The sequence below is a fragment of the Balaenoptera physalus genome (genome assembly GCF_965194825.1).
Source record: "Balaenoptera physalus genome assembly, chromosome: X".
Classification (NCBI taxonomy): domain Eukaryota; kingdom Metazoa; phylum Chordata; class Mammalia; order Artiodactyla; family Balaenopteridae; genus Balaenoptera; species Balaenoptera physalus.
Window position 1 is genome coordinate 118,723,113 of NC_138903.1, and position 27,646 is coordinate 118,750,758.

At 40.5% G+C, this 27,646-nt stretch overlaps 1 protein-coding gene across 2 annotated transcripts in view; it reads left to right on the top strand.

Annotated features, from left to right (window-relative positions):
• Window positions 1-27,063, top strand: part of VGLL1 (vestigial like family member 1) — a 71,587-nt gene extending 44,524 nt beyond the window's left edge. The window contains exon 4 of one of the 2 annotated variants that reach the window (XM_082445422.1): window positions 23,546-27,063. In XM_082445422.1, the coding sequence (XP_082301548.1) occupies window positions 23,546-23,577 (32 nt within the window). In that variant the 3' untranslated portion in view covers window positions 23,578-27,063. Of the gene's footprint in view, window positions 1-738; window positions 5,337-23,545 lie in introns of those variants that run through there. The other variant, XM_082445423.1, reaches the window with a different exon arrangement.
• The last annotated feature ends 583 nt before the right edge of the window (window positions 27,064-27,646 follow it).

A 27,646-nucleotide genomic window follows, 5' to 3' on the forward strand; every position in this document is an offset into this window, starting at 1 on the left:
GGCTTGGAAAGGCAAGAATTCTCTTTTGCTGTACGGGATTTGGTGTGAAGTTGGCATTAAGATCAGACCTGTAGTATCTTGCTTGCTTCCTTAGGAAGAAAGCTGGTGCTCGCCCCTCAGCCTCATGTTAGGTCAGCGGGTAGGAAGCTGGTCGTGAGGTGTTATATATAACAGAGATCTGACCTTGTTCTTAGCGGAGGTCGGAAGGCTTCCTCTAGAGCATTTGCCAAGTGACCTTTGTAGGGGAGCAAAACTTGCCACCCCAAGATGTCTCTTTGGCATGCGGATTATTTCGAGCTGAAAACAATCAAGGCCTGAAAGACTCAGGAAGAAATTGTCACCTTCCCCCTAAGTGCCTAAAAGAATGTACACAGAGGGCCTGTTCCCAGAATAAAGCTATCAGCGGAGACATCTGCAGAGAACATGGGCTGGGGGCAGGGGGTTGGGGGAAGAGGACCTAGAGATCAGAGTCCACTCTGTGTCCCACTGTCTCTGTCTGGCCCGGCAAACATTTATTTACCAAACGTTTGCTTTTCCATCTCTATGTCAATTGCCTTCCCGCCCTTTTGAAGTCCCAAACCCCTACCCCCGACATCCTCTTTTATCTTTAGCTGAAGTTGGTATTTAAGGTGAGGGTTTTGTCCATTTTCGGAGTTACTCAGTTTTCCTGGGGCTCTCCCATGTATGCACGTTCTTAAACTTTGTGTGATTTTTTCCTGTTAATCTGTCTCGTGTCAGTTTAATTTTTAGGCCAGCCAGAAGAACCTACAAGGGTAGAGGGAAATCTCTTCCTTCCCAACACCTTTGTGGTTAAAGAGCACACCGAGCTCTCTCTGGACTTCTTCGATGGGGAAACCAAAGGTTGGATTCGCCTGGCTACCTCCAGTGAACATGGGTGAGTGTCTCCTCTGAGCTGCGGGGCAGGAGGTACGGTGAGGACAAGATGGTCCTGGTCTCAGTCCTCAAGGAACTGACAGCCTAGTCTGGGAGACAGAGAATGATGTGCTGGCTCGGGAGCGTGGATAAACAGTCAGAAATTTTGCAAACCGATTGTTAAACACACTGCTATTAAAAATTAAATTATGTAAACTTACAATTAAAGCAAATACAGTTAAAACAAAGCTAATAAATACTCAAAGTGGGCTTCCCTGGTGGCGCAGTGGTTAAGAATCTGCCTGCCAATGCAGGGGACACGGGTTCGAGCCCTGGTCTGGGACGATCCCACATGCCACGGAGCAACTAAGCCCGTGCGCCACAACTACTGAACCTGTGCTCTAGAGCCCGTGAGCCACAACTACTGAGCCCGTGTGCCACAACTACTGAAGCCCACGTGCCTAGAGCCCGTGCTCCACAACAAGAGAAGCCCCTGCAATGAGAAGCCTGTGCACCACAATGAAGAGTAGCCCCCGCTCACCGCAACTATAGAAAGCCTGCGCGCAGCAACAAAGACCCAATGCAGCAAAAATAAATAAAATAAAAATAAATAAATAGTCAAAGCTCATCAGTTCCTAATCATTTTTTGTGCCTTTTATGATTACCTGTGCTCTTGAGGCTCTCCACATCCACTGTGTCTGCACGATGCTGCGCAGCCAGCCACTTCTTCCCGAGTAGGCATTGAGTGACCTCACACTGGCAGCTTGAAATTGACCACGGTAGGAGTATTTATACTATGGAAATCAGCAATCACTATCAACCAGGAATATTTTTTCAGAAAACCAGTTATTAACCATTTACCAGCACACCACTGGAGATAGACTAGCAAATATGTGGTTTCAGTAAATCCAGGAGGCCACATGGCTGTAGGATTTCCGTCTAGGGTGGAAGAGTGTGGAGGAGGCTTCACACAGGAGGCAGGGCTTAAGCAAAAGCCCTGAAGGATAATTAGGAGTGAAGATCCAGAAGCAAGAGAGAGCAGAATGATTGACCGGAAAAGATGTGTTCTTGCCTTCAGGGGATCTAGGTTCAGTGGGAGAGACAAAAGAGGAAACAGACAGAAGGAGGTGAGCAGTCAAGTGCTCTGCTGGGGCTGCTTTGGAAGCACAGAGGAAGATATTTTCTTGGTGGAGGTGAAGGAAGGCTTCCTGGAGGAGGTGATGTGGCATCTTAAGCTGAGATCAAAAGATCATTAGGAGTGGCCATGTCTCTTGGAAACTGAGGTAGAAAAGCAATGTCTGCTTATATATTAAAATATGTTGCCCACATATTCAACATAAGAGTACAGAGTAATAATTCTTTTTAAAAGGAGTTCTCAAGAAGTGTCTCAGTCTCTTTAGAGCTTATGTAATTCTTGATATGTTGCCTTGTGGGTATGAGGGGGCCTTAGTTTCTAGGACAGCCTCCCATCCATTACAGGGCTTTGCTTTACAACAGGCCTGACGGCAGGCTTCCAAGTTTTGCCTAAATACTATAGGGGTTGGGGCAGGTAGAGAAGGAAATTGGGTGCATTTGTTTTCTGGGGTTTTTTTTTTTAACTTTTGTGTTTATTTATTTATTTATTTATTTATTTATTTATGGCTGTGTTGGGTCTTCGTTTCTGTGCGAGGGCTTTCTCTAGTTGCGGCAAGTGGGGGCCACTCTTCATCGCGGTGCGTGGGCCTCTCATTATCGCGGCCTCTCTTGTTGCGGAGCACAGGCTCCAGACGCGCAGGCTCAGTAATTGTGGCTCACGGGCCTAGTTGCTCCGCGGCATGTGGGATCTTCCCAGACCAGGGCTCGAACCCGTGTCCCCTGCATTGGCAGGCAGATTCTCAACCACTGCGCCACCAAGAAAGCCCGGTGCATTTGTTAAATTCTGAACTAAATGGGAGCAAATCTGTCATTTGGGGGAGCAATTCCTAAGTCCTATATTCAAAAGTCTGGCATTTGCTAAGTCCTTGGGTTTCCTGAGCAAATTTTTTTAAATTAATTTATTAATTTATTTATTTTTGGCTGCGTTGGGTCTTCATTGCTGCGTGCGGGCTTTCTCTAGTTGTAGTGAGCGGGGGCTACTCTTCATTGCAGTGCGCGGGCTTCTCATTGCGGTGGCTTCTCTTGTTGTGGAGCATGATCTCTACGCACGTGGGCTTCAGTAGTTGTGGCACACGGGCTCAGTAGTTGTGGCACATGGGCTTGGTTGCTCTGCAGCATGTAGGACCTTCACGGACCAGGGCCCGAACCCGTGTCCCCTGCATTGGCAGGCAGATTCTTAACCACTGCACGACCAGGGAAGTCCCTCCTGAGCAAATTTTAAACCACACCATTCTCTTCTCAATAATTTACATTCATATAAACATCTCAGCCTAACTTTTCCGAGGAAAACTGGCTTTGGGATAAGGATGGATCCCCTTCTGGCACTTGTATGGGGAGCAGGAACTTTGAACAGCAAATGGGTCTCTAACTACAGAGACTCTAAGAAATGATGTGGTCTCACTTTGGTAATAATACCTGGGGAAAATACCTACTTTCTCTTTGCATTTGGTGACTTTAAAAAAAAAAAAACTAAAGGTCAGATTAGCAACCTAGAAATGAAACTACAATGGAGGTGAGGAAAGAAGGAGTAGTGTAACACTTTACTCCACGGCTGAGAAGAGGAAACAGATCTAGTTATCCAAGCCTCTGGGAGTGAAATGGGGGCCCTTCACTAAAAACAGAAGGAATCCCTTTGCAAATAAACTCTTGGAAAGAAACCTGGGCTAAGCTTTCTCAGAGACTGAGTTTTCACTGATTCCTTTGCATTCTATTCAAGTTTCTTGTTTGCAAGGCACAGAAGTTCTTCAAGCTAGTTCAGATCAAGGATGGTGGGGAAATTGGATTAACTCAGAAATATTTACTGAGCATCCACAGTGTGCCAGGTTGTGAGCTAGGAGTCCCAGAAGCAGTGACCATACTGGACACAGGGCCTGTCCTCATAGAGTGTATAGTCTAGCAGGAGAAGAAAAGCACTACACTCACAATTACATAATTTGTTATCTAATTCTAAGTGTGATGTGCACTCTGAGGGAAAGGTATGAGAGACTGTGAGATTTACTGGGGAGGAAGAAATTTTCCTCTACCCTTTTAGATTCTTCTAGGTTCTTCTGGCTGGTCTAAGAATTAAATTGACATGAGACAGATTAACAGGAGAAAATCAAACAAAGTTTAAGAACACGTATACATGGGGGAGACCCAGGAAAACTAACTCCCAAAATGGACTAAACCCACACCTTTAATACCAAACTTCAGCTAAAGACAAAAGAGGATACTCACGGTAGTGCTTTGGGGCTTCAAAGGGGAGAAAGACAATTCACATGGAGATGGAAAAGAACATATTTGGTAAAAACAAAAAAATGTTTGCTGCTTCTTGCAGAGACAATGGGACACAGAGAGTAATTATAACAGACTTTGCTGGGTTCTTCCCTGTCTACACACCTAGTTCTCACTATAGTTACCAATGATGGTAGCTTCCTGCCTGGAACTGGTCCTCTATCTACACTCTTTAGGCAGTCAGGGGGAAGGCCAAAGCTTCTTCCTGAGTCTTTTTTGGACCTTGATTGTTTTCAGCTCGAAATAATCCGCATGCCAAAGAGACATCTTGGGGTGGCAAATATTTCTCTCCTACAGATCCCATAAGGCCCCAACCTAATGAGACTGGAGGAAAGGTCAGAGAAAGAAGTGATATTGAAAAGACTCAGGAGGGGACTTTTCTGGTGGTCCAGTGGTTAAGACTCTGCACTCCCAATGCAGGGGGCCCAGCTTCCATCCCTCGTCAGGGAACTAGATCCCGCATGCAGCAACTAAGACCCGGCATAGCCAAGTAAGTAAATAAATAAATATTTTTTTTAAAAAACCACTCAAGAGTATGCCTTTAGCTGGGATGAGGGAGGCTTATCTGGTACCTTTGTTTTTCTTCCTAATTCCCTTATCAGGCAATGCATTCCAAAATCTGCATGGAAATTGAAAAATTAAAACTCAGAAACAATGTCAAAGAAAAAAAAAAAAAAGGCCATGAAGAACCTAGTGGCAAGACGGGAATAAAGACACAGACCTACTAGAGAATGGACTTGAGGATATGGGGAGGGGGTGGGGTGAGATGTGACAGGGTAAGAGAGTGTCATGGACATATATACACTACCAAATGTAAAATAGATAACTAGTGGGAAGCAGCCGCATAGCACAGGGAGATCAGCTCGGTGCTTTGTGACCACCTAGAGGGATGGGATGGGGAGGGTGGGAGGGAGGGAGATGCAAGAGGGAAGAGAAATGGGAACATATTGTATATGTATAACTGATTCACTTTGTTATAAAGCAGAAGCTAACACACCATTGTAAGGCAATTATACTTCAATAAAGATGTTAAAAAAAAAAAAAAAAAGAATAATCCTCCAAACGTATTTTATATCCCCAAGATCCTTCAACCAGAATGCTCAGTTATTTTCCCTGAACAGATGTTCCTGGATCTTCCATTCATCCAGGGGTTTATTTCTTGACTGCTCCAGACAAAATGCTGTTTAGCCTGACATTTAAAATGTGTGCGTCTATAGCACTATACCCAGAAGGTACCCCAGAAAGGAATTTTCATTGGTAAATGCATTGCCTTAGTCATGGGAATGGTATGACTAACAGGTTGTGTGAGTGCTGATTACTTAAGTATGACATTATCGAATTTTCAAGTTTTAATTTTCTGTCTTCACAAACGACTGTCTTAGTCTGTTCAGGCTGCTATAACAAATTACCATAGACTGGGTGGCTTAAACAACAGAAATTTATTTCTCAGATTTATGGAGGCTGGGAAGTTCAAAATCAAGACACCAGCAGATTCAGTGTCTGGTGAGAGCCTGATTCTTGGTTCATAGACAGCGTCTTCTTGCTGTGTCCTCACATGGTAGAAGGGGCAAGGGAGCTCTCTGGGTCTCTTTTAAAGGGCACTAATCCCACTCGTGAGGGCTCCACCTTCATGGACCTAGTCACTTTCCAAATGCCCCACCTCCAGATACCCTCACACTGGGGGGTTAGGATTTCAATGTATGAATTTGGGGGAGACACATTCAGTCTATTGCAAAAATTATCTATTTTTATAGTGCTGTAGAACTAGCTACACTGTTGGCCTATGTTTCATACTTTACGTAGAAGACATCATGTGCTTTTGACAGTTCTATTGTGTTTGCACAGTTACTTCTGTTGGGACTCAAGGCAGGTCAACCCCCAAAATGTCACAGTGGCATATTGATTATTTTGAATTAAAGTTAGTTAGGAAATGGGCAATGTAAGAGGGACACTCTGACCTCCTTTCTGTCTCCTTGAAAGCAGGAAATAAATCTCATGTGAAAGGTGAACGCTTATCACCAGAGATGGGGAATTCAGGCCAAGAAGACTGTAGAAACAAACCTTGTTACTTCTTTCATTGACTACCTCAAGCTCATACTCTGTTTAGATTCTTCTCTAACTGAGCACCCCAAGTCTACATTCCTTTGTCCTGTCAATTCCTTACAAATTTATTGTTTCATTGTCTAAAAAGTATAAAAGTTGCCTGCTTTGGCCACTTCTCAGGTTCCATTTCTATGAGACCTCTGTGCTCATGAACTGAAATTTGTTTCTCTTTCTCCTGTTAATTTGTCTTGTGTCAATATTATTATTAGTCCAGCCACAAGAGCTCAGGTGAGGGAGAGGAGGAAATTTCCCTCTCCCCGACACTTTCCATCTGGGAAGTTGGAGAGGAGGCCCTTGCATTGACCCCTGCCCACTGCAGCCTCAGTCAAACATTGCCTCTGACTAAGAGCAACTGCCTAAAGGTGATGAAACATCCAGCAGACACTGAGCCTCTGGACAGGGTCCCATTTTACCTTTCCTACAACCATCTCTCCGTTATATCCAGGATAACTACTGGATAGAGAAAGGGCCTCTTCTCTTCCTACAGCCATTTCTCTCTTGCACGCTTATGGCACCACCAGTACAGGCAGAGTTGTCTGGACTAAGAAAGCAAACTGACCTCAAATTTGCCCAAAACTCAGCACTTTCCATTTTGCAGAAACTTTTTTCAGTTATAGTTGCATAAAAGAATATTTCCTCTTTAAATTTCACTTTGAACTCTACCTTTGGCTGAATCTAAATATCAGAATGAAACTCAGTGAAAACCACAGTGTAGACCCCAAAGAAGTAAAGGTTTACTTGAAACCTGAAGATTTTCTCAAAAGTTTTTGAGAGGGTGCAGATAGAAAGAACCAGCCTCACTCAGAATTACAATAAGGAGTGACATCTAAAACCACAGGTTCTAGGTCTTGGCCACCACGAGAGGTGGGTGGTGAAATAAGAATCATAATAATGATAATAATAATAATTATCACTACTACAACTACTCCTGTGTATTAAGTTTTTACTGTATGCCAGAAGGTGTCATGCTGAGCTATTTTTCAAAATCTCATTGGCTCATGCCAGCAACCATCTGGGTAATTGTGATTAAGACCTCACTTTACAGATGAGGAAATGAGGCTTAGCGAATTCAACACAAATGGCCCATATTCTCACAGCCTGTAAGTGTCAGAGCTGGGATTTAGACCTACATTTACCTTATGTCAGTGCCCGTGTTCTTAACTGAGGCCAGGTAAAGTGGGAAATATTTGAAGTCATAATAAGCTGATTTCCAAAGCAGGGGAGCAGAGTGTCCTTATTACGTCTGGATTCCTATAAATTAATGACAAACATCACACCTGTTATACATATACAATTGTATACATATATACTCTCTGAAGTTGAGGATGCTGGTGCTCTTGTTAACTCTTATTCTGACTACACGTGAGGCTCACCCTTATTGAAGTGCTTCTTACTGTGTTAATAAAAACATGTTTTATGGCCTGACCAGAAATGCTCTGTCTTGAAGCAAAGAAGGACTAGGGGGAGGCAGCCTGATAGAGGACTGTAAGCTTCAGCTAGGTTAACAAAAGGATTTTGGTTTCCCATGGAGTGACTACAATGCGCAAAACTGCTTATTTTGGCAATACTCTTTGGGGCTGTTGTACATGGAGAAAAGTTGGGACCAGGAAGGTAGATGAGTAATAATAGCACTAATAATAGGCATGTATGCAGCCCTTCTCAGTTGACGAAGGACTTCATATATGGAGTCTCTCACTTGGTACAAATGTTTTTTATAATGGTTTATGTTGAAATAATTATAAATTCACAGGAGGTTGCAAAGAAATACACAAGGAAGTCCTGAGCAGCCTTCCCCTAGCTTCCCCCAAAGTTAACATCTTACACAGCTATAGCACAATATCAAAGTCAAGAAATTGCTACTGGTAAAATCCAGAGATCATATTCAAGTTCTACTAGTTACATACATACACTCTTGTGTTTCTGTGTGTTTCTGTGTGTGTGTGTGTGTGTGTGTGTGTGTGTGTATGAGTGTGGGGGTAAGACTCCATGCAATTTTATCACATGTGAAGGTTTGTATAACCATCACCACAATCGAGATGCTCAACTATGCAATTACCACAAAACTCTCTTGTGTTACACTATTATAGCCACACCCATCCTCTCTCTCCATCCCTGGCAACCACAAGTCTGTTCTCTATAACTATCATTATAGTTTTGTCATTCTGAGAATGTTATATAAATGGACTTATACAGTATTCTTTTTAGATTGGCTTTTTCTCCCTCAGCATAATTCCCTTGAGACTCATCCAAGTTGTTGCATATATCAGTGGTGCATTCCTTTGTATTGCTGAGTTGTATTCCACAGTATGGATTTACCACAGTTTGTTTAACCATTCACCCACTGAAGGACATATGGGTAGTTTCCAGTTTGGGACTATTAGAAATAAAGGTGCTATGAACATTTGTGTACAAGTTCCTGCATGTGAATTTAGGACCATAAAGTGGTTTGTAGTATTCCTTTATTATCCTTTTCATGATTACAGGACCTGCTGTGATATTTTTATTTTACTCCTGATGCTGGCTATTTGTGTCTTCTCTCTTTGTACCTTTTCAAATTTGCTAGAGGTTTATCAATTTTATTGAGTTTTTTCAAAGAACCAGCTTTTTGTTTCATTAATTTTCCCTATTGATTCCATTTTCAATGTCATTGATTTCTGCTCTTATTATTATGTGCTTCCTTCTGCTTTCTTTGGATTTATCTTGCTCTTCTTTTTCTAGGTTCTTAAAAAGATTAGCTTATTGATTTGAGACTTTTTTCCTTTTCCAATGTAAGCATTTAGTGATGTAAATTTCCCTCTCACCACTGCTTTAGATCCATCCCATATATGTTCCTACGTTGTATTTTCATTTTCATTCAGTTTTATGTGTTTTTTTAAATTTCCTTTGAGACTGTCTCTTTGACTCATGGATTATTAAGTGTGTTGCTTAGTTTCCAAGTGTTTGGAGATTTCACTTTTATCTTTGTTATTGGTTTCTAGTTTGATTTTGGCCAAAGAACATACGCTGTATGATTTTAATTCTTTTAAGTTTGTTAAGGGTTTTTTGTTTTCTTTTGTTTTGTTTTTTATGACCCAGGATATAGTTATATTGTTGAACATCCCATGAGTGCTTGAAAAAAAAAGTGTATTCTGCTGTGATTAGTTGTAATGTCCTATATATGTCAATTAGATCCTGTTGGTGAATTGAGTTAACATTGTCTATATCCTTGCTGATTATCTGTCTAGCAGTTCTATCAATTGTTAAGAGTGGGGTATTGAGGTCTCCAACTACTATTATGGATTTGTCTAGTCCTCCTTCATATCTATAGATTTTGCTCACATACTTTTCAGCTGTGTTTTTTGCTGGTTTTCTCCATGGATTGACCCTTTTATTATTATGTAATATCCTTCTTTGTCTCTGGTAATTTTCCTTGCTCTGAAGTTTACTTTATCTGATATTAATATTGCTACTTCTGCTTTCTTTTGATTAATGTTTGCAAGGTATATCTTTTTCCATCCTTTTACTTTCAAATTGACTATATTGTTATAGTTGTAGATTATTGCTTATAGAAAACATATAGCTAGGTCATTTTAAAAAATCTATTCTGCTAATCTCTGTCTTTTAATTGCTGAATTTAGGCTATTTACATTTAAAGTAATAATTGAATTGTTAGGGCTTAAGTCTGTTGTTTCAATATTTGTTTTATGTTTGTTCCCTATTTCTTGTTCTTTTTTTTCTTCTTTTCTTCCTGTGGGTTACTTGAACAATTTTTAGAATTCCACTTTATTTATTTATAATGCTTTTGAGCATATTGCTTTGTATAGTTTTTCTAGTGGTTGCTATAGGTATTACCACACACATACATAAATTATCACCTACTAATATTGGTGATATTTTGTACAGTTTTTTTAGTGGTTGCTATAGGTATTACCACACACATACATAAATTATCACCTACTAATATAGGTGATATTTTACTACTTTGTTGACATTTTACTACTAATGTTGACATTTTACTACTTTGAGTGAAGTACAGAAATTTTAATTCCATTTAGGTCTCTTTACCCTCCTCGCTTTTCAAATATAATTGTCTTAAATATTTCCTCTGCATTCATTGAGCTCCATATCAGGTAGTGTTATATCATTTGCTTCAGTCATAAAATATAATTAAAGAAATTCATGTGGTGAAGGATAGTCTATAATGTTTACTTCTATTTTTACCCATTCCATGTTCTTCTTTCCTTCCTGAAGATTCCTGCCTTCTTCTGGTATTTCCTTTCTCTTTAGAGACCTTTATTTAGCTACTCTTTCAGGGAAGGTTTGCTAGTGGCAAATTCTCTTAGTTCTCCTTAATCTGGGAATGGCTTGATTTCTCCTTTGTTCCTGAAGGATAATTTCTCTGGATACAGAATTTTTGATTGACAAGTATTTTCTGCACTTGAAAAATGTTGTGTTATTTCCTTTTGGCCTCCATGATATCATGTGAGAAGCCCACTGTGATTTAAATTGGTGGTCCCCTATAAGATTACCTATAATCCTGTGATCTTCTTTGGTTGCTTTCAAGACTTCATCTTAAGTTTTTAGAAGTTTTGTGATGCTGTGTCTTGGTGTGGATTTTTTTGGGTTTTATCTAACTGAGATTGGCTCAGCTTCTTGAATCTGTAGGTTTATATCTTTTATCAATTGGGGGGCATTTTCATTCATTACTACTTTGAATGTTTTTTTCAGTCCCACTCTCTCTTTCCTCTCTTTTTGGGACTCATAATTTTTTTATTTGTTTCAAGAGAATTTGTAAATTCAAGAGAATTTGTTATAGATTGTTGAAACATTTTTATGACATCTGGTTTACAATTCTTGTCAGATAATTCCAACATGAGATTCATTTCAGTATTAATGTCTATTGATTGTTTTTTTCATTCAGATTGTAGTTTTCCTGGGTTTTGGTATGACAGGTGATTTTTTAAATTGTACCCTGTATGTTTTGATTATTATGTTAGGAGACTCTTGATTTTATTTAAATCTTCTATTTTAGCATGTAGTTGCCCTGCTTAGTTTAGTGTGTAGGTTTTGGCCTACATGTATGGGCTTTAGTTCCAAAGAAAGTTAGTTTTCTGAGCCCCTAGAAGCCATAATCCTGTGGTCATCTGCTCTGGGTTTAGGCCATGTTTCAAGATTTTAGAAACCCCTAAAGGAACCTGATTGCAGTGTTGCAAGCATCTATGAAGTCCCAGGGGTTTCTATTCAACTACAATTTTCCAAGACCAGAGACATAGCTCAAAACCCACTGTTCTACTACTATAGTTACTACTATTTTGGCAAATTATGTTGACTAAAGAGAATGTCCTCACAATGGTTGATGTTGACATTTTTATCCTTTCTACCTAAAATGGATCTATGCTGCAAATTATACCTTCCTAAACAGCATGCATATACCTTTTCCCTACTAATGGATTTTCTTACAGAGTTTGCTTTGAAACAGTTTTCTCTGTCAACTTCATGAAATGATGCTAGTTCATCTGAAATATTTATTGTAAACAAATACATTTTAACTTCAACTAAGAACTTTAGAGGATAATCTTTTTTATTATCTCTAAGAATTTTATAGGATAGTTTCATTGATGGACTAAGAGAAGTAGTACTGTATAACTTTCCCATACCATTTTCATTTTTAAAAAGTACTTTCCTCCCTGTCATAAACAAAATGGTGGGTGCAGTTTTAGATAGGGTAGTCAAGGAATGCCTTCTCAAAAGAAGGTAACATTTGAACTGAGATGATACAATGAGAATCTAGCTATACAAACATCTGGGGGAATAGACTCCAAGGCAAAGGAAACAGAAGTGCAAAAGCTCTGAGATGGGAACATGATAAGTGTGTTTGAGAAACAACAAGGAAAGAAGTGTAGCAGCATGAGTAAGGAGGCAAGTAATAGTGGAAGAGATCAAAGAGAATGACAGGAGTCATTCCTGTAGGGCCCTATAGGCTATAGTGAGGACATTGGATTTTATTCCAAGGGATTCCACTTAGATAGGTAATAAGGCTTTGGAGGACTTTAAAAGGATTTTGAATGACGTGATCAGATTTTCATTTTAGAATGATCACTCCGGCTGTGATGTAGAGAATAAATTGAAGTGGGGCCAAGAGTATAATCAGGGAGAGCAATGAGGATGCTATTACAGTGGTCCAAGCAAGGATGACTATTTTCTCTGGACCATGCTTAAACATATAGCCCATTGGTTTGGATGTAAGTGATGAAGAAAATGTGAAGGGTTAAGAATGACTCTTAGGTTTTTGCTTGAGCAACTGTTGAACGGTGATGTCATTTACTGAGATGGGGAAAACTGTAAGAAAAGCATGTTTGTGATGATAGGGAATCAAGTGTTCCACTCTGGCCATGTTAAATTTGAAATGTCTTTTAGACATATAAAGGAAGTGGTTAAGCAAGAGGTAAAATATATGAATGTGGAGCTCAGAGAAGAGGTCTGGACTGAAGATGAAAACGTGGGAGTCATCAGCATGCATATATAATATATAAAGCCATGGGACTGAATGAAATCATTTAGAGAGTGCAGACAGATGAAAGAGCCCAACCTTCAAACTCTAGAACACTCCAACATTTAAAGGTGGGATAAAAGGGGGAAAAATAGCAACAAAACTGAAAAAAGTAACCAGTTGGGTAGAAAAATATGGGTCACTGAAGTTAGGAGAGGAAACTATTTCAAAAAAGAAGAAGTGTTCTGGGACTTCCCTCGTGGTGCAGTGGTTAAGGATCTGCCTGCCAATGCAGGGGACATGGGTTCGAGCCCTGGTCCGGGAAGATCCCACATGCCACGGAGCAACTAAGCCCGTGTGCCACAACAACTGAGCCTGCGCCCTAGAGCCCACAAGCCACAACTACCCAGCCCACGTGACACAACTCCTGAAACCCGTGCACCTAGAACCCGTGCTCCGCAACAAGAGAGGCCACCGTAATGAGAAGCCCGTGCACTGCAATGAAGAGTAGCCCCTGCTCGCCGCAACTAGAGAAAGCCCACACACAGCCAAAAATAAAAATTAATTAATTAATTAATTAAAAAGAAAGAAGTGTTCAATCATGTTGAATGCTTAAGAGGTTGAATAATATGAAAATAGCAAAATGACTATGGAGTTCAGTAATGTAGAATTTATTAGTGACTTTGACAAATGTATTTTCAGTGGCGTGGTGGGGAATAAAAGCCCAACTGGAGAAGATTGAAGATTGAATGGGTTAACAGATGAATGGATAAAAAAATATGGCATGTCTGCACAATGGAATATTATTCAGCCATAAAAAAGAATGAAGTACTGATACATGTTACAACATGGATGAACCTTGAAACATTACACTAAATGAAAGAAGCCAGTCACGAAAGACCACATATTATATGATTCCATTTAAATGAAATGTCCAGAATTGGCAATTCTACAGAGACAAAAAGTAGATCAGTGGTTTCTTAAGGTGTGGTAGGATGAGGGATATGGGGGTGATAGAAAAAGGGTACAGAGTTTGTTTTTGAGGATGAAAATGTTCCAATTCTATGATTATACTAAAAACCATTAAATTGTACACTTAAAATGGATGAACTGTATGATATGTGAATTATAGCTTCAATAAAGCTATATTTTTTAGAAAAAAGAGTGAATGGGAAATGAGAAAGTGGAGAGAGTATAGACAATTCTTTGCAAACATTTTATTGCAAAAATTTTGCTTTGAAAAAAAATTTTTACTTTAACAGGGAATAGCTGGAGGAGTATATAGCATCAAAAGAGAATTTGTTTTAAGATAGGAATTATTAGAATGTGTTTGTGTGTTTATGGAATTGATGCAATAGGAAGGTAGAAATGAGTGATTCATGAAAGAGAGGTGATCTCTGAAGGTATTTCCAACTACCTGCAGGGTAGATCCACCTGGAAGTTCTATTGGCTTTAACTCAAAATTATATCCCAAATCCATCTAGTTCTTTTCACCTCCACCACTACTACCTTGGTCCAAGTCATCATCATTTCTCAGTGGACTACTGTAACAGCCTCCTAACTTGGTCTCTTGGTTGCCACTCTGGGTCCTCTCAAATCCATTCTCTACCCTGCAGCCAAAGTGATCTTTCTAAATCTTGATTCCCCTGATTAAAACCCTTCAATGACTAACCATTTCCCTTACAATATAGTCCAAGCTCCTTAAGTTGGCCTACAAGAGTCTCCTAGATCTGACCCCAAGTCTATGTCCTCATTTCTGAACTTTCTCCCCTTTACATATTAGGTTCAATCATTGTGACCTTCTTTCTGATCCTGGAATTCATGGATATCCTCTCCTCTCACAACCCACTTCCCACCTCATCACCCTGTAGCATGCCTTACTTCTCCTCATCTTTTAAGACATTTTTTCTAGGTTGTCTTCTTTGACCACCAATATTAAATTATGTCGCCTTCTATGTATTCCCATAACCCCCTGAGCTCTTGCTCTCACTGTGCACTGCATACATTTTTATATCTGTTCAATGATCTCTCTTCCCCAGTAAAGTATAAGCTCCAAGGTTATGAGCAGGGTTAGTTTCTTCTGTGGGCTGTGAGGGCGAATCTGTTCCAGGCTTTTGGTGGTTTGTGGGCAATCTTTGGTGTTCCTCGGCCTGTAGAGCCATCACTTTGATCTCTGCCTTCATGTTCACATGGCATTCTCACTGTGTCCAGTTTTTCCTCTTTTATAAGGACACCTGTCATATTGGATTAGGACCCACTCTAGTAACTTAATTTTAACTATTACCTTTTTAAAGATCCTGTTTCCAAATAAGGTCACATTCTGAGTTAGTGGAGGTTAGGACTTCAGTGTATCTTTTTTTGGTCGGGGGTGGGGTGGGGAGAAGCACAGAATTCAACACACAATACTGTTCTATCTCCCGTACCTAACCCAGGGCTTGGCTCCTGGCCTCTAATTCCCACAATGAATACTGAATGAATGAATGCATGCTTGCCTGCATCCATGGATGAGCCTTAGGGCATCTGTGAAATGATAAGAAATGTGGTGTGTGTCTATGTGTGCATGCACACACATGTGCGTGTGTCAATGCGTTTTCCTGGGGAGAGGCCCCCTAGCCTTTGGTCCAATTCTCAGTAATCGATGACCGTAGAAAGGCTAAGACCCACTAGCTAATAGGGAAAACATGGCACATTTGCTATGGTATGGTGGTCCTTCATCATATGGCCCCACCTTGCTCTGCAGCCTGGCCTCTTAAACCTCAAACCTCATGTCTCCAGTCACACTGAACTACCTGTGGTGCCCTCCATGGGTCATTCTCTTGTTCACCTCTGAGCCTTTACATATGCCAGTCTCACCTCTGCCTCATCCAGGATCCACCCTTGTTCATCTGGCAGATTCCTACTCATCAAAAATCAGCTATGGGGTTAGCCCCTCCAGGAGAGCTTCCCTGACCTCTCTGGGAAGCATATCCACTTCTGGGCTCCCATGTTCACACCTTCACTAAAGCACCTAACGCTGACAGATATGTCTGTTTCCTCCACTGTTTTCTCCGAGATCCTGGAGGACAAGGACCAATGCTTACTCACCTCTGAATCCCTGCACTTAGATAGGTGTCAGTCACAGAACATACCTTCAAGAGTGAAGTTTTAAAAAAAGAATCACTGCCCTGGGGAAGATGAATTCCAATGTAAAGAATAACCTTCCCATTCCAATAATAAAATGTGTTGCTTAGTGAGCTAAATAGTATTCATCCTCTAGACATTGCATGGCCACTCATGATAGATGATGATCTAGAAAGAGGATATGCACAGATGGGAGGTTAGGCTGCATCTGATCTCCAAGTCCTCTGCCATATCTGAGAGTCTCTGATTCCATAAAAACACTACCTTCCTCTTTCCTTTACTTTTGAGTGGAATAGCGCTTCTGGACTGGAGGGCATATCATCTTTGAACTGGCTGAGTAGGCCAGGGTTAGAAAAGGTACTTTCCAGAAGTTCACCATCCCAGGCAGACTTACAGTGCCTGGCTTTGCCTTCTCAGCACCTCTGACTTCCCATCTGAAAACTGACTAATACTTGCTAATTGTATGTTCTGAGATCCTTTGATGAAAATGCCATAGTGTGTAAGTATCAAGTACTGTTATGAATAATAAAAATGGATGAGGTTTCTGTTGCTTACTCCTTGAGAGACATTATAGAAAATGGATGTTTCTTGCCAAATCACAAGTCATATCTGCATTGTAGAAAGGAGACTGATAAAACACAGTAAACCCCTCAGTCCTTTACATTCAAGGTAGCAATGTATTTGCTTTTCCAAGACTCTCCTTAGTCCGTTCTGGCTGTTATAACAAATTACCATGGAATAGGCGGCTTATAAACAAAAGAAATTTATTTCTTACACTTCTGGAGTCTGGGAAGTCCAAGATCAAGGCAGCAGCAAATTTAATGACTGGTAAGAGCCCACTTCCTGGTTTACAGATGGTGTCTTCTAGGTGTGTCCTCACATGGCTGAAGGAAATGAGGGATCTCTATGGGGTCTCTTTATAAGGGCACTAATCCCATTCATGAGGGCTTCACCCCCTTGACCTAATCACATTAAGGGTTAGGATTTCAACATACAAATTTTGATGGGGACACAAACATTCAGTCCAAAGCATTTCCTGATTATAAAAATGCCATAGAATCTTTTGGTGTTATTGTGGGTTGTGCTCAGCAGTCTTCCATCAAAGACAATGAAGCCTCACTGCAGCGGCTGTCTAGTGTTTTGTCTACCTAGAGCAGCACTCCCCTTCTGGAAAGTGCTCCTTTCTCCACTCCCACCATGCGATTGAAGGACCACTGCTATGTTCTTGCAAAACTCTGTTGCCTGGACACAGTGATTGGTAAAGATGCAGGTGCCTGATCCAAGCTAGGCCAACCAAAATCTCTCCTGGGACTTCTAATACATTAGAGCCAGTAGAAATTCCTCTCTGACATCAACTCTGGGAGGTGTGAGTACAGATCTGACCAGCTACCATGTATCCAGCTGTGTGAAAGGAGTTAGTCTGAGAGTATGAGGCTGACACTCAGAAAGGCAGAGATGGGAGTCAGAAAAAGAGAGGGAGGGGGAATGGAGAGAGAAAGAGAATCCTGTCAGTTATCAGAGGCTTTTGTTCCAGTTGCCCTTGACTTTCCCATGGCTTCGTTACATTAACCAATAAGTCTCCCTTTTTTGCATGAGCAAAATCCAGCTGGGTTTAAGTCTCTGGCAGCCACAAGAATCATGACTAATATACATATGGAACATGCTTTAGCACCAAAAATGAATGAAGAGCCTTATAGTCTCCAAGTACTTTCAACTCAAGACAGAGTATTTTCTTTTTTTTAAACCACTTTATTAAGGTATGATTGACATACAAAAAGCTGTACATTAAATACCAACATATACAACTTGATGAGTTTGGAGATAAGTACACACCTGTGAAACTATCATCACAACCTTTGCCATAAGCATATCCAACACCTCCAAAATTTCTTCCCACCTCCTTCACTATTATTATTTTGTGATAAGAACACTTAAACATAAGATTTACTCTCTTAGCAAATTTTCCAGTATAGAATAGAGTATTGTTAACTACAGGTACCATGCTGTACAATAGATCTCTAGGAATTATCTTTTTTGTTTTTTGGAAGTATAGTTGATTTACAGTGTTGTGTTCATTTCTGCTGTACAGCAAAGTGATTCAGTTATATATATATATATATATATATATATATATATTCTTTTTTATATTCCTTTCCATTATGGTTTATCTCAGGATTTTGAATATAGTTCCCTGTTAAGACTTATTCATCTTATAACTGAAACTTAGTACCTTTTGACTAATATTTCCTCCTTTCTCCATTCCCGCAGCCCCTGGCAACCACCCTTCCATTCTCTGCTTCTATGAGTTTGATTATTTTCAATTCCCCATAGACGTGATATCGGGTGGTATTTGTCCTTCTGTCACTGCCTTAGTTCACTTAGCATAATGTCCTCCAGGTTCATGAGACAGGATATTTGCTATCAAAGGGACTTTTCTCAAGATCGTCCACTCTTCCTCCTGCAGTAATGACCTGGAGAGTAAAAGGAAAGAGAATGGACTGACTTGGACATGAAAGGGACTTTACAGGTCACAAGGTCAAACCTTCATTGTACAGAAGGGGAAATGGAACTCCAGAGAGGGGAAGGGACAATGCTCCCAAAGTCACACAGTAAGTTAGCAACTGGGCCAAAACTAGATTCCATTTTCCTTCTCTCTAGTTTTCCACAGGCCCCCAGTCTGAAATTATATAAATGAAATTGCAGTGCATTTTTCTTAAAACACCAAAGTTTATTTTCTTCATGAAATACACATCAACTCCTACCCCCATTCATTCTATCCCTTCAAGTTTATGAATATGTAAAATGTCAAGAATTTCAAGTTATATATCTGCTGGAAAGTTATGGCCATGACACTTAAGATTTTAGTTCTACAAACTATTTTGATTCAAATCCATTTCTTGACTTCAGCATGAAGGGCTAATGAAGAATCAAGTCTCTAGTCTTTTCATTTTTCCTCTTGTAAAGCCACTGCTGTATGTAGCCTTAAAAAAAAATGATGTGACCACCTTTCCTTTTGACAATTGTATCCTTAAGACTTTCACAAACTGATGACATTGTCATTGTTGTGAAATTGTCCTGCAGCCATTGTGAAAATATAGCACATATCTTGGAATTCATGATGAGATTCACATCACTGTCAGGCCCTTAAATATTTCTTCAGAAGGACATGTGTGCAAGTAACAGATCATTGCTGATTATCAACCTCTCAGTTGATCAACCAAGCAATCAATCATTGAGTGCCCATTAGGTATCTAGCACTCTTCTAGTTGTTTGGGTAACAAAAGAAATGTAAAGGCCCTGAGACACTTAAAATATATTACTATAGATATATTTTCCATTTTAAACTTGCAGCAGCTTCCTTATGGCAGTTACTCTTGTTTACAATAGGAAGCTACGCGCTACAGTGGAAAGAACACAGGCTTTGGAATTGGCCTGTGTTGGAACTGAATGCCCATTACTAATTGTGCAAACCTGGAGAAGTCACAGCCCACCACCACCCCTCACTCTCCTCATCTGTAAAGTTATTATAATAAACAATATATCTATTCATAATACTATTAATTAATAAATAATATAAATCTTCTTAATAACTTATAATGTATACCATCAATTCATAATCAATGTTAATGTTATTAATTAATGCTAATATTATTAATCAGCATTGTTAATAATGAATGTTAACATGAATAACTATTACCATTAATGTTAATATTAATTAATGTTGATGCTATTGATATTGATATTAATACTTATTATAATAAAGTTATTATTATTATTATTATAGCAATAATACATACCTTTCAGGGTTGTTCTGGTAATGAAATCATTTACCTGGCATATAGTAGGTGCTCAATAAACGCTAACTAGTATTATGATTGATAACCGACATATGTTTAGGTCCAGTTGTTCAAGAAAGTGTGGTAACTCAGGAAAGTTTAGCAGGCATTTTAGGCACCTGTAAAGTATAGGAATTAAGAGCCTGGGCTTCCAAATCTGACAGAACTTGGGTCCAATCCCAGCTGTAGCACTTTAGCTGTGTGACCTTGGACAGATCACTGACCTTCTCAAGCCTCAGTCTTCTCATCCCTCAAATGGGGATAAAAGAATCCACCACATAGGGTTGTTGGCACTATTTAATGAGATAACAACTGGAAAGAATTGATCACAGTGCATTTGCTCACATGTGATGTTGTTAGGACCTGCTCTGTAGAAACACTATGGCCACTTCATAAATCCCTGTTTTTTTTTAAATTTATTTATTTTATTTATTTTTATTTTTGGCTGTGTTGGGTCTTCATTGCTGCGCGCGGGCTTTCTCTAGCTTTGGCAAGCCGGGGCTACTGTTTGTTGCAGTGCGCGGACTTCTCATTGCAGTGGCTTCTCTTGCTGCAGAGCACGGGCTCTAGGCGCATGGGTTTCAGTAGTTGTGGCTCGCAGGTTCAGTAGTTGTGGCTTGTGAGTTTTAGAGTACAGGCCCAGTAGTTGTGGCCCACGGGCTTAGTTGCTCCGCGGCATGTGGGATCTTCCTGGACCAGGGCTCGAACCCGTGTCCCCTGAATTGGCAGGTGGATTCTTAAACACTGCGCCACCAGGGAAGCCCAAATTACTCTTATTTAGACATCATTTTTATCTCCAATATTCACAGGTAGAAACAACTGAGCCACTCTTTATATTCATCTGCTTTTGTCATAGGTGTCTGAAAATAGCATTAAAAAACAGAGATTTAAGGATTACTTTTAAGAAGCACTTAAAGATTTTCAGGATGATGCATCAGATTTCAAGAGGTCTCTATTATTTTTCAGAGCAAGAGATATAGGCATTCAGCAGTAACTTTTCTGGATACTAATATACTAAGCAGTCTACTGTTTGGGGGACTTTCCAAGAGGAGACACATTGTAAATATATTAAAATGTTTACAATGAAATAAAATTAATCCTCTAGGTACTGTGAGATCGTGTGCAGCTAATATTTTATCATGAAAATACAACTGCTAATATAGTTCTAAAGGAAAGAAAAGACAAGTTTGAAAGATTGCACTATTTCAAACACATTTTGTAAAAAATAAAAATAAGATCAATTTAAAAATTTTTACTGCATTAAAGTTCTTAAAGTTAAGTTTCTTACAATAAATATTTTTTTTAATTAAAAAAAAAAAAGATTGCACTGGACGTGGTGTCAAGGAGGAAGCAGAACAAGCTGACATCCGTTGACTGTTGGCTACATTACATGATCTCATTTAAACCTCATGACAACCCCATGAGGTGGATGCTCATGTTAGTCCCATATTACAGAGGGAAAAAACAGGCCCAGAGAGATCAAATAACTTGTCCAAGAGCACACAGTGAATTAGTGATTCAAACATGGGTCTAATAGAGAACAGACGTGTGGTTGCCAAGGGGGAGGTGGGGTGGGGGAGGGATGAAGTGGGAGTTTGGGATTAGCAGATGCAAACTGTGATATACAGAATGTATAAACAATGGATAACACCGGGAACTATATTCCATATCCTGTGATAAACCATAATGGAAAAGAATAGGAAAAAGAATGTATATATACGTACAACTGAATCATTTTGCTGTACAGCAGAAATCAACACAACATTGTAAATCAACTATACTTCAATAAAATGAATTTTTAAAAAAGCATGGGTCTATTTAATTCCAAACTCCATACTCATTCCAGATCTAGCCCTTGCACTGACGCCAATGACCTGAGTGCTCTTGGACATGTCATTCAGTTTATTTGTGTCTTGTATCAGTTAGGTAGTTTTGGGCTTCAAGGAGTAGAGTAACTAACACCAGTTTAAACGACAAATACTTTTCATTTTCTCACATAATAAAAAGTTTGGAAATAGTTCCAGTGAAGAGACCACAGCTCAAGCCCCACCCCCTTCTCTCTGTCTTTGCACGCTGCTACCTTCGGTGGGTAAGCACGGTCTCCCACTCAGCAGTGCACTCAGCCGCTCCAAGCATCACACAATCCATCACCTGACAACTTCCAAAAGCAGCAAGTGGGTGTAGGGAAGAGACTTTCTATTTCTATGCCTCTCTCTTTGATCAGAGAGGAAAACCTTTTCCAAAAACTCCCCAGTGGACTTCCCTTTTGTCTCATGGACCCAAACTAGGCCACATGGCCACCCATAACATAATAAGAGAAATGGGTTTACCGTGCTTGGCTTGAACCGGTAATGACAGTGGCTGGGGACATCTTCCCTGAGATCAAGGGCTCTTGGCTTGAAAGCTGAACACAATCAGGAAGACGTGGAGCTGGGAAGGCCGTTGAGCAGGTACCCAACAGCGTCTGACCAGGGCCTCCGTTTCCTTAACAGCAAATGAGTAAGTTGCTCTGGGCCAACTCTCAGTGAGATGGAAGAGCAGGCTCTAGCTGCAGTTAAAAGACAAAACAAAATAAAACCACACTTAATCACAAAAATACACTCAATCAGCATATGCACGGCCAACTCAAGCTCCTTCCCCATCCTTCAAACTACACTGGCTTTTTTAAGTTCTTTCCTCCATCAAAGCTGACCTTGATATTCCTTTTAAACTAAATTTTATTGATGGTGGTCCTAGGGGTGGAAGGGGATATGAAGGGTCTTGTCCTTCCCTGGCCTTTCCCCTCCCCCCATCCGAACATCTGATCTCAATCAATCTGGGTTTGGGAAGTTGTCCTGTTCCCATGCTGCTCATAGAATGTAATAAGACACAGTGGAAATAGTCCACTGCAGTAGCGTAATAGATCCAGAACAGATTTGTTTTCTGTTAGATTTCTAAGTGAATTATACTTGACCTCAAGTCCATCTCAGTCAGAAAATTTTTTACCACGTTTTGTATTGTGCTGAAAAAAATCAACAGTTGTCATATTTTCTTTAAAAGCAGCTGTCAGATTAATCTTGTAACAGTTTAGTGACTTAAAACACGCCCCCCCCCATGGTTTAGGGATCTGTGCTATGGCAGGAATTCTCATTTATTATTTTGCGTTCATTATTTTACCATGAGCCTCTCACCCCAGGGAAATGTAGACACTGAATACTTGTCAAAATATTTCATAACATTTCTAAAGTTGCAGTACTATGAAAACTGTATTTAAACTGTAAATCAGATCCTTGATAACACTATGGGTTTTTTCCATATGTAGAAGATTTATTTTCCTATCTTTATAGGAAATGTGTTTTTTTCCCCCCACAGCTTTTCCAAAAGACTTATGGCAGACTATCTTTCCCTTTCCAATGCAGTGATTCAATGTCATTTCAACCTTTTTCTCTTTTCCTTTTAAATACTTCCTGAGCTGGAAAAAAATTGAGTGCCCGACTCCTGTGCATGTAGCACCTTCAGCTGTCTCCTCAAGCAAAAGGAAGTAGAGAGTGAGTAATTATCTTGTGAATCCAATCAGTCCACACTTTTGATAGTCAGTCTAGAACACTTGACTTCACCTTGGTCTCAACAGCCTTGGGAGGAGGAAAGGCAAAAAAGTACCTGAATTATCAGGACCAGTTACCCCCTGTCTGGCCTGACTGTGCCTTCATTTATTCATTCAGTCACAAGGACTAATTGTGCCCTCCCTATGTTACAGGCTCTGACCATTCACTGAGGAAACAGCAATGAACAAGACAAAGATCTTTGACCTCAAGAAGTTTATACACACGCTCTGTTGGGGGAAATGAACATCCTCCAGTGAAAACACAGAGGATGAGAGCATGAAGGAATTTTAAAGAGCCTCCAGGTTGGTTCAGCCTCCCTGGTGGATTGATGAAATCTTGGACCCAGAGGAGGTATGTAATTTATTGTACCTGAAGATACACAGCTGGTCTGTGGAGCTGGAATTGGAACCCATATCTCTTGAGTAATCATTGCCTAAGTTGCCTACATGGGAGGCTCCTCAATGGAGAAAGAATGCTTGGTGGTCTGTAGAGGTGTCATCAAGATATCATCAGGGACTTCCCTGGTGGTGCAGTGGTTAAGAATCTGCCTGCCAATGCAGGGGACATGGGTTCGAGCCCTGGTCCAGGAAGATCCCACATGCCATGGAGCAACTAAGTCCGTGTGCCACAACTACTGAGCCTGTGCTCTAGAGCCTGTGAGCCACAACTACTGAAGTCCATGTGCCACAACTACTGAAGCCCGTGCGCCTAGAGACCGTGCTCTGCAACAAGAGAAGCCACTGCAATGAGAAGCCCACGCACCGCAAGGAACAGTAGCCCCTGCTGGCCGCAACTAGAGAAAGCCCGCATGCAGCAACAAAGACCCAGCGCAGCCAAAAATAAATAAATAAATAAATTTATGTTTTAAAAAAAGGTGTCGTCAGATGAGTGCAAGAAGGGGGGAGGGGAATGTTGAAGTGGCTTATTCATCAGGCAGTAGTATTCTCCCCAAACATCTCAGCTTATGCATTAATTTCCTAGGGTTGGTGTAATAAATTACCACAAAGTGGGGGGCTTGAAACGAAGGAAATGGATTCTCTTGCAGTTCCAGAGGCCGGAAGTCTGAAGTCAAAGTGTAAGCAGGGTAGGCCCCTTTTTGGAGGTGCTGAAGGAGAATCAGGTCCATGCCTGTCTCCTAGCTTCTAGTAGTTGCTGCTAACCCTTGGCAGTCCTGGCTGCTTCCTAGCCCCTGGTGGTGGCCAGCAGTCCTTGGCTTGTGGCTGCATCACTCCAGTCTCTGCCTCTAGCTTCACACGGCCCTCTTCCCTGTGTGTGTCTGTGTCTTCACACAACCTTCTTATAAGGACACCGGACTTCAGATTTAGGGCCCACCCTAATCCAGTATGACCTCATCTTAACTAATTGTATCTGTAAAGACTCTATTTCGAAATAAGGTCAAGTTCTGAGAGGACATGAATGTGGGGGGGGGGCACTATTTAACCCAGTACACCTTATATTAGGATTTAGTACCAGCAGAATTAGGGTGGGTGTTTGAATGATGTCTAGACTCTCCTTTAACTTTTTCTTCCTAGGGCAAACAAACAAAAACAAAACTCCAGTTTTGGAAGGAATGTATGCAATAGCAGAATCTGAATGGAATGCTTCTTGTTGTTATTTGTAACTTCTCTTTTCTTGGAAAATACCTAAGTGGGGAACTTGTTGATAGCTTCCTATTAGAAGATCATTTTAATGATTGGCCCCTGATTCTTCCTGGAATCAACTAGTCCATTCTTGAGACGTCTTGGTGTTGCCCCCCTTGCCTTTCTTTTTTCTTTTTTAAATTGTATTTATTTATTTATTGGCTGCATTGGGTCTTCGTTGCTGCGCGCGGACTTTCTCTAGTTGCAGCGAGCAGGGGCTACTCTTCATTGCGGTGCTCGGGCTTCTCATTGTGGTGGCTTCTCTTGTTGCGAAGCATGGGCTCTAAGCACACAGGCTTCAGTAGTTGTGGCACGCAGGCTCAGCAGTTGTGGCTCGCGGGCTTAGTTGCTCCGCGGCGTGTGGGATCTTCCCGGACCAGGGCTCAAACCCGTGTTCCCTGAATTGGCAGGCAGATTCTTAACCACTGTGCCACCAGGGAAGCGCCCCCTTCGCCTTTCTGCCAAGTCACGTATTAACATACCAACTAGCTTCCAGCAACATCAGCAGGTGATCATCACAATTTCACGGAAAAGATAGCTGATCTCATCAACTTGGGCAAAGATTCTTGCGAGAAAATACCATGAACGGTCTCTTTACCAATTATTGACACAATTCAAGTAGAATTTATGTCCATCTACTCTCATGGCCACTGTTTCCAATCCTGCAGATCAAAACCAGCTCACGTGGGATTCTCTGACTAGGGAGCAAATTCCAGGGCTTCCCCATCCTGAGGCTCCTCTGAATTCCCTGAGGCCAGTTGAAGGGACCTGCTGGGGAGATTGCAGGACCTCATTCACAGCGCAGCTTTCCAGCTGCAGAGTTGAGGAAGATTGCACAACTCTGCTACCAAAAGAGCAAAGACATCTTACCACTGATTTCATCTTTGAAATAGAAATCTCAAAACAGAGATTGCTGCTCCTGGTGAGAAGTACAGCAAAGGCCCTTGTCTTAGGTAAAGTAGGGGTAATGGGAATTCAAAATCAGATCATGATGAAAGTTTGAGCCCCTTAGATGATCTGGAGAATTTTCTTCTTTCTGCTCAGGATTATCTATTTTGTTTGCTTCATGACAACAAAATCCCTCTCACCATATGCCAGGGAGAAAGCTGAACGACATGAAACCAACCGTTGAAATCCTTAGATTTGCTCAGGTTCTGGTATAGAGGAAAAATTCTATTGCTTCTCAGTATTTTTTTTTTAAACCAAACATGTCCAGTTTGTTCTTCCCAAATATGCCAACCAGATAGATCACGGCACCAAATAAGAAATAAAGTTTCCTAGTAAGTCCTGGGTAAAGAATTGCACTGACAGATATTGCAAATTTATTTCGTCCTTATCACCAGACAAGTCGTTGGATCAGGATTTGTGCAAAAATAAGCCAGAGTCAAAAAGGTCTTCAGAAGATCTGTTTGTTGCTGGTGGTTTGTAATTATTTCTTTCATTGAACGAGGAGAAATTTTTCCCCCACTGTGGCACAAATCTGAATATCCTTTCTCCACTCTGCACTCCTTACCCGGCCGGTCCTCCTCAAACAACGAATAGAACTCCAAAATGAGTCCCAGGCTCCACTCCGATTGGCCTGCAATGTCCTTGAAGTGCAGTCATACATAATGAACATAATGATGGAGGTCAGGGGAGGGGGTGTAGCTCATTCTATCCCTTTCCATTGATCTTTAAATAAACAGATATGTTTTTACTACCTTTCTCACTTTGTGCAATTTTTTTTCCCTGTCATTTGCTGTATGGGAAAAATGTAGCTTCATTAAGCTTTTTCTTACAAAGCATGAGCTTGCAAATATCAATAGACATTTGTGTGTGTATGTGTGTATTTGTTTGCTTCTCTTTTTCCAGCTCTATTGAAGCTAAATTAACAAATAAAATTGTAATATATTTAAAGTGTACAGTGTGGTGATTTGATATACGTAAATTGTGAAAGGAGTCTGACAATCAAGTTAATTAATACATCCATCATCTCGCATGGTGAACTTTTATTTCACTTATTTATTTTTTGGGGGAGCAAGAAAACTTAAGTCCTACTCTCTTAGCAAATTTCAATTATACAATACAGTATTATCAACTAGAGTCACCATGTTATACATTAGATCCTCAGAACTTATTCATCTTATAACTGAAATTTTGTACCCTTTTACCAATCCCTCCCCATTTCCCCACTTCCCTGCTCCTGGCAACCACTATTCTACTATCTGTTTCTATGAGTTCAACTTTTTTATTTTTAAGATTGCACGTATGAGTGATACCATGCAGTATTTGTCTTTCTGGCTTATTTCACTTAGCAGAATGCCCTCCAGTTTCATCCATGTTGTTGCAAATGGCAGATTTCCTTCTTTTTTTAAGGCTGAATAATATTCTGTTGTATATAGATACCACTTTTCTGTATTCATTCATCTGTTGATGGACACTTAAGTCATTTCAGTACCTTGGCTATTGTACGTAATACCACAATGAACATGGGAATACAAATATCTCTTCTAGATAATGGTTTTGTTTCCTTCAGATACCTCCATACTGTTTTCCATAGTAGCAATACCAATTTGCGTTCCCACCAACAGTGTACAAGGGTTCCCTTTTCTCCATAACCTCACCAACATTTGT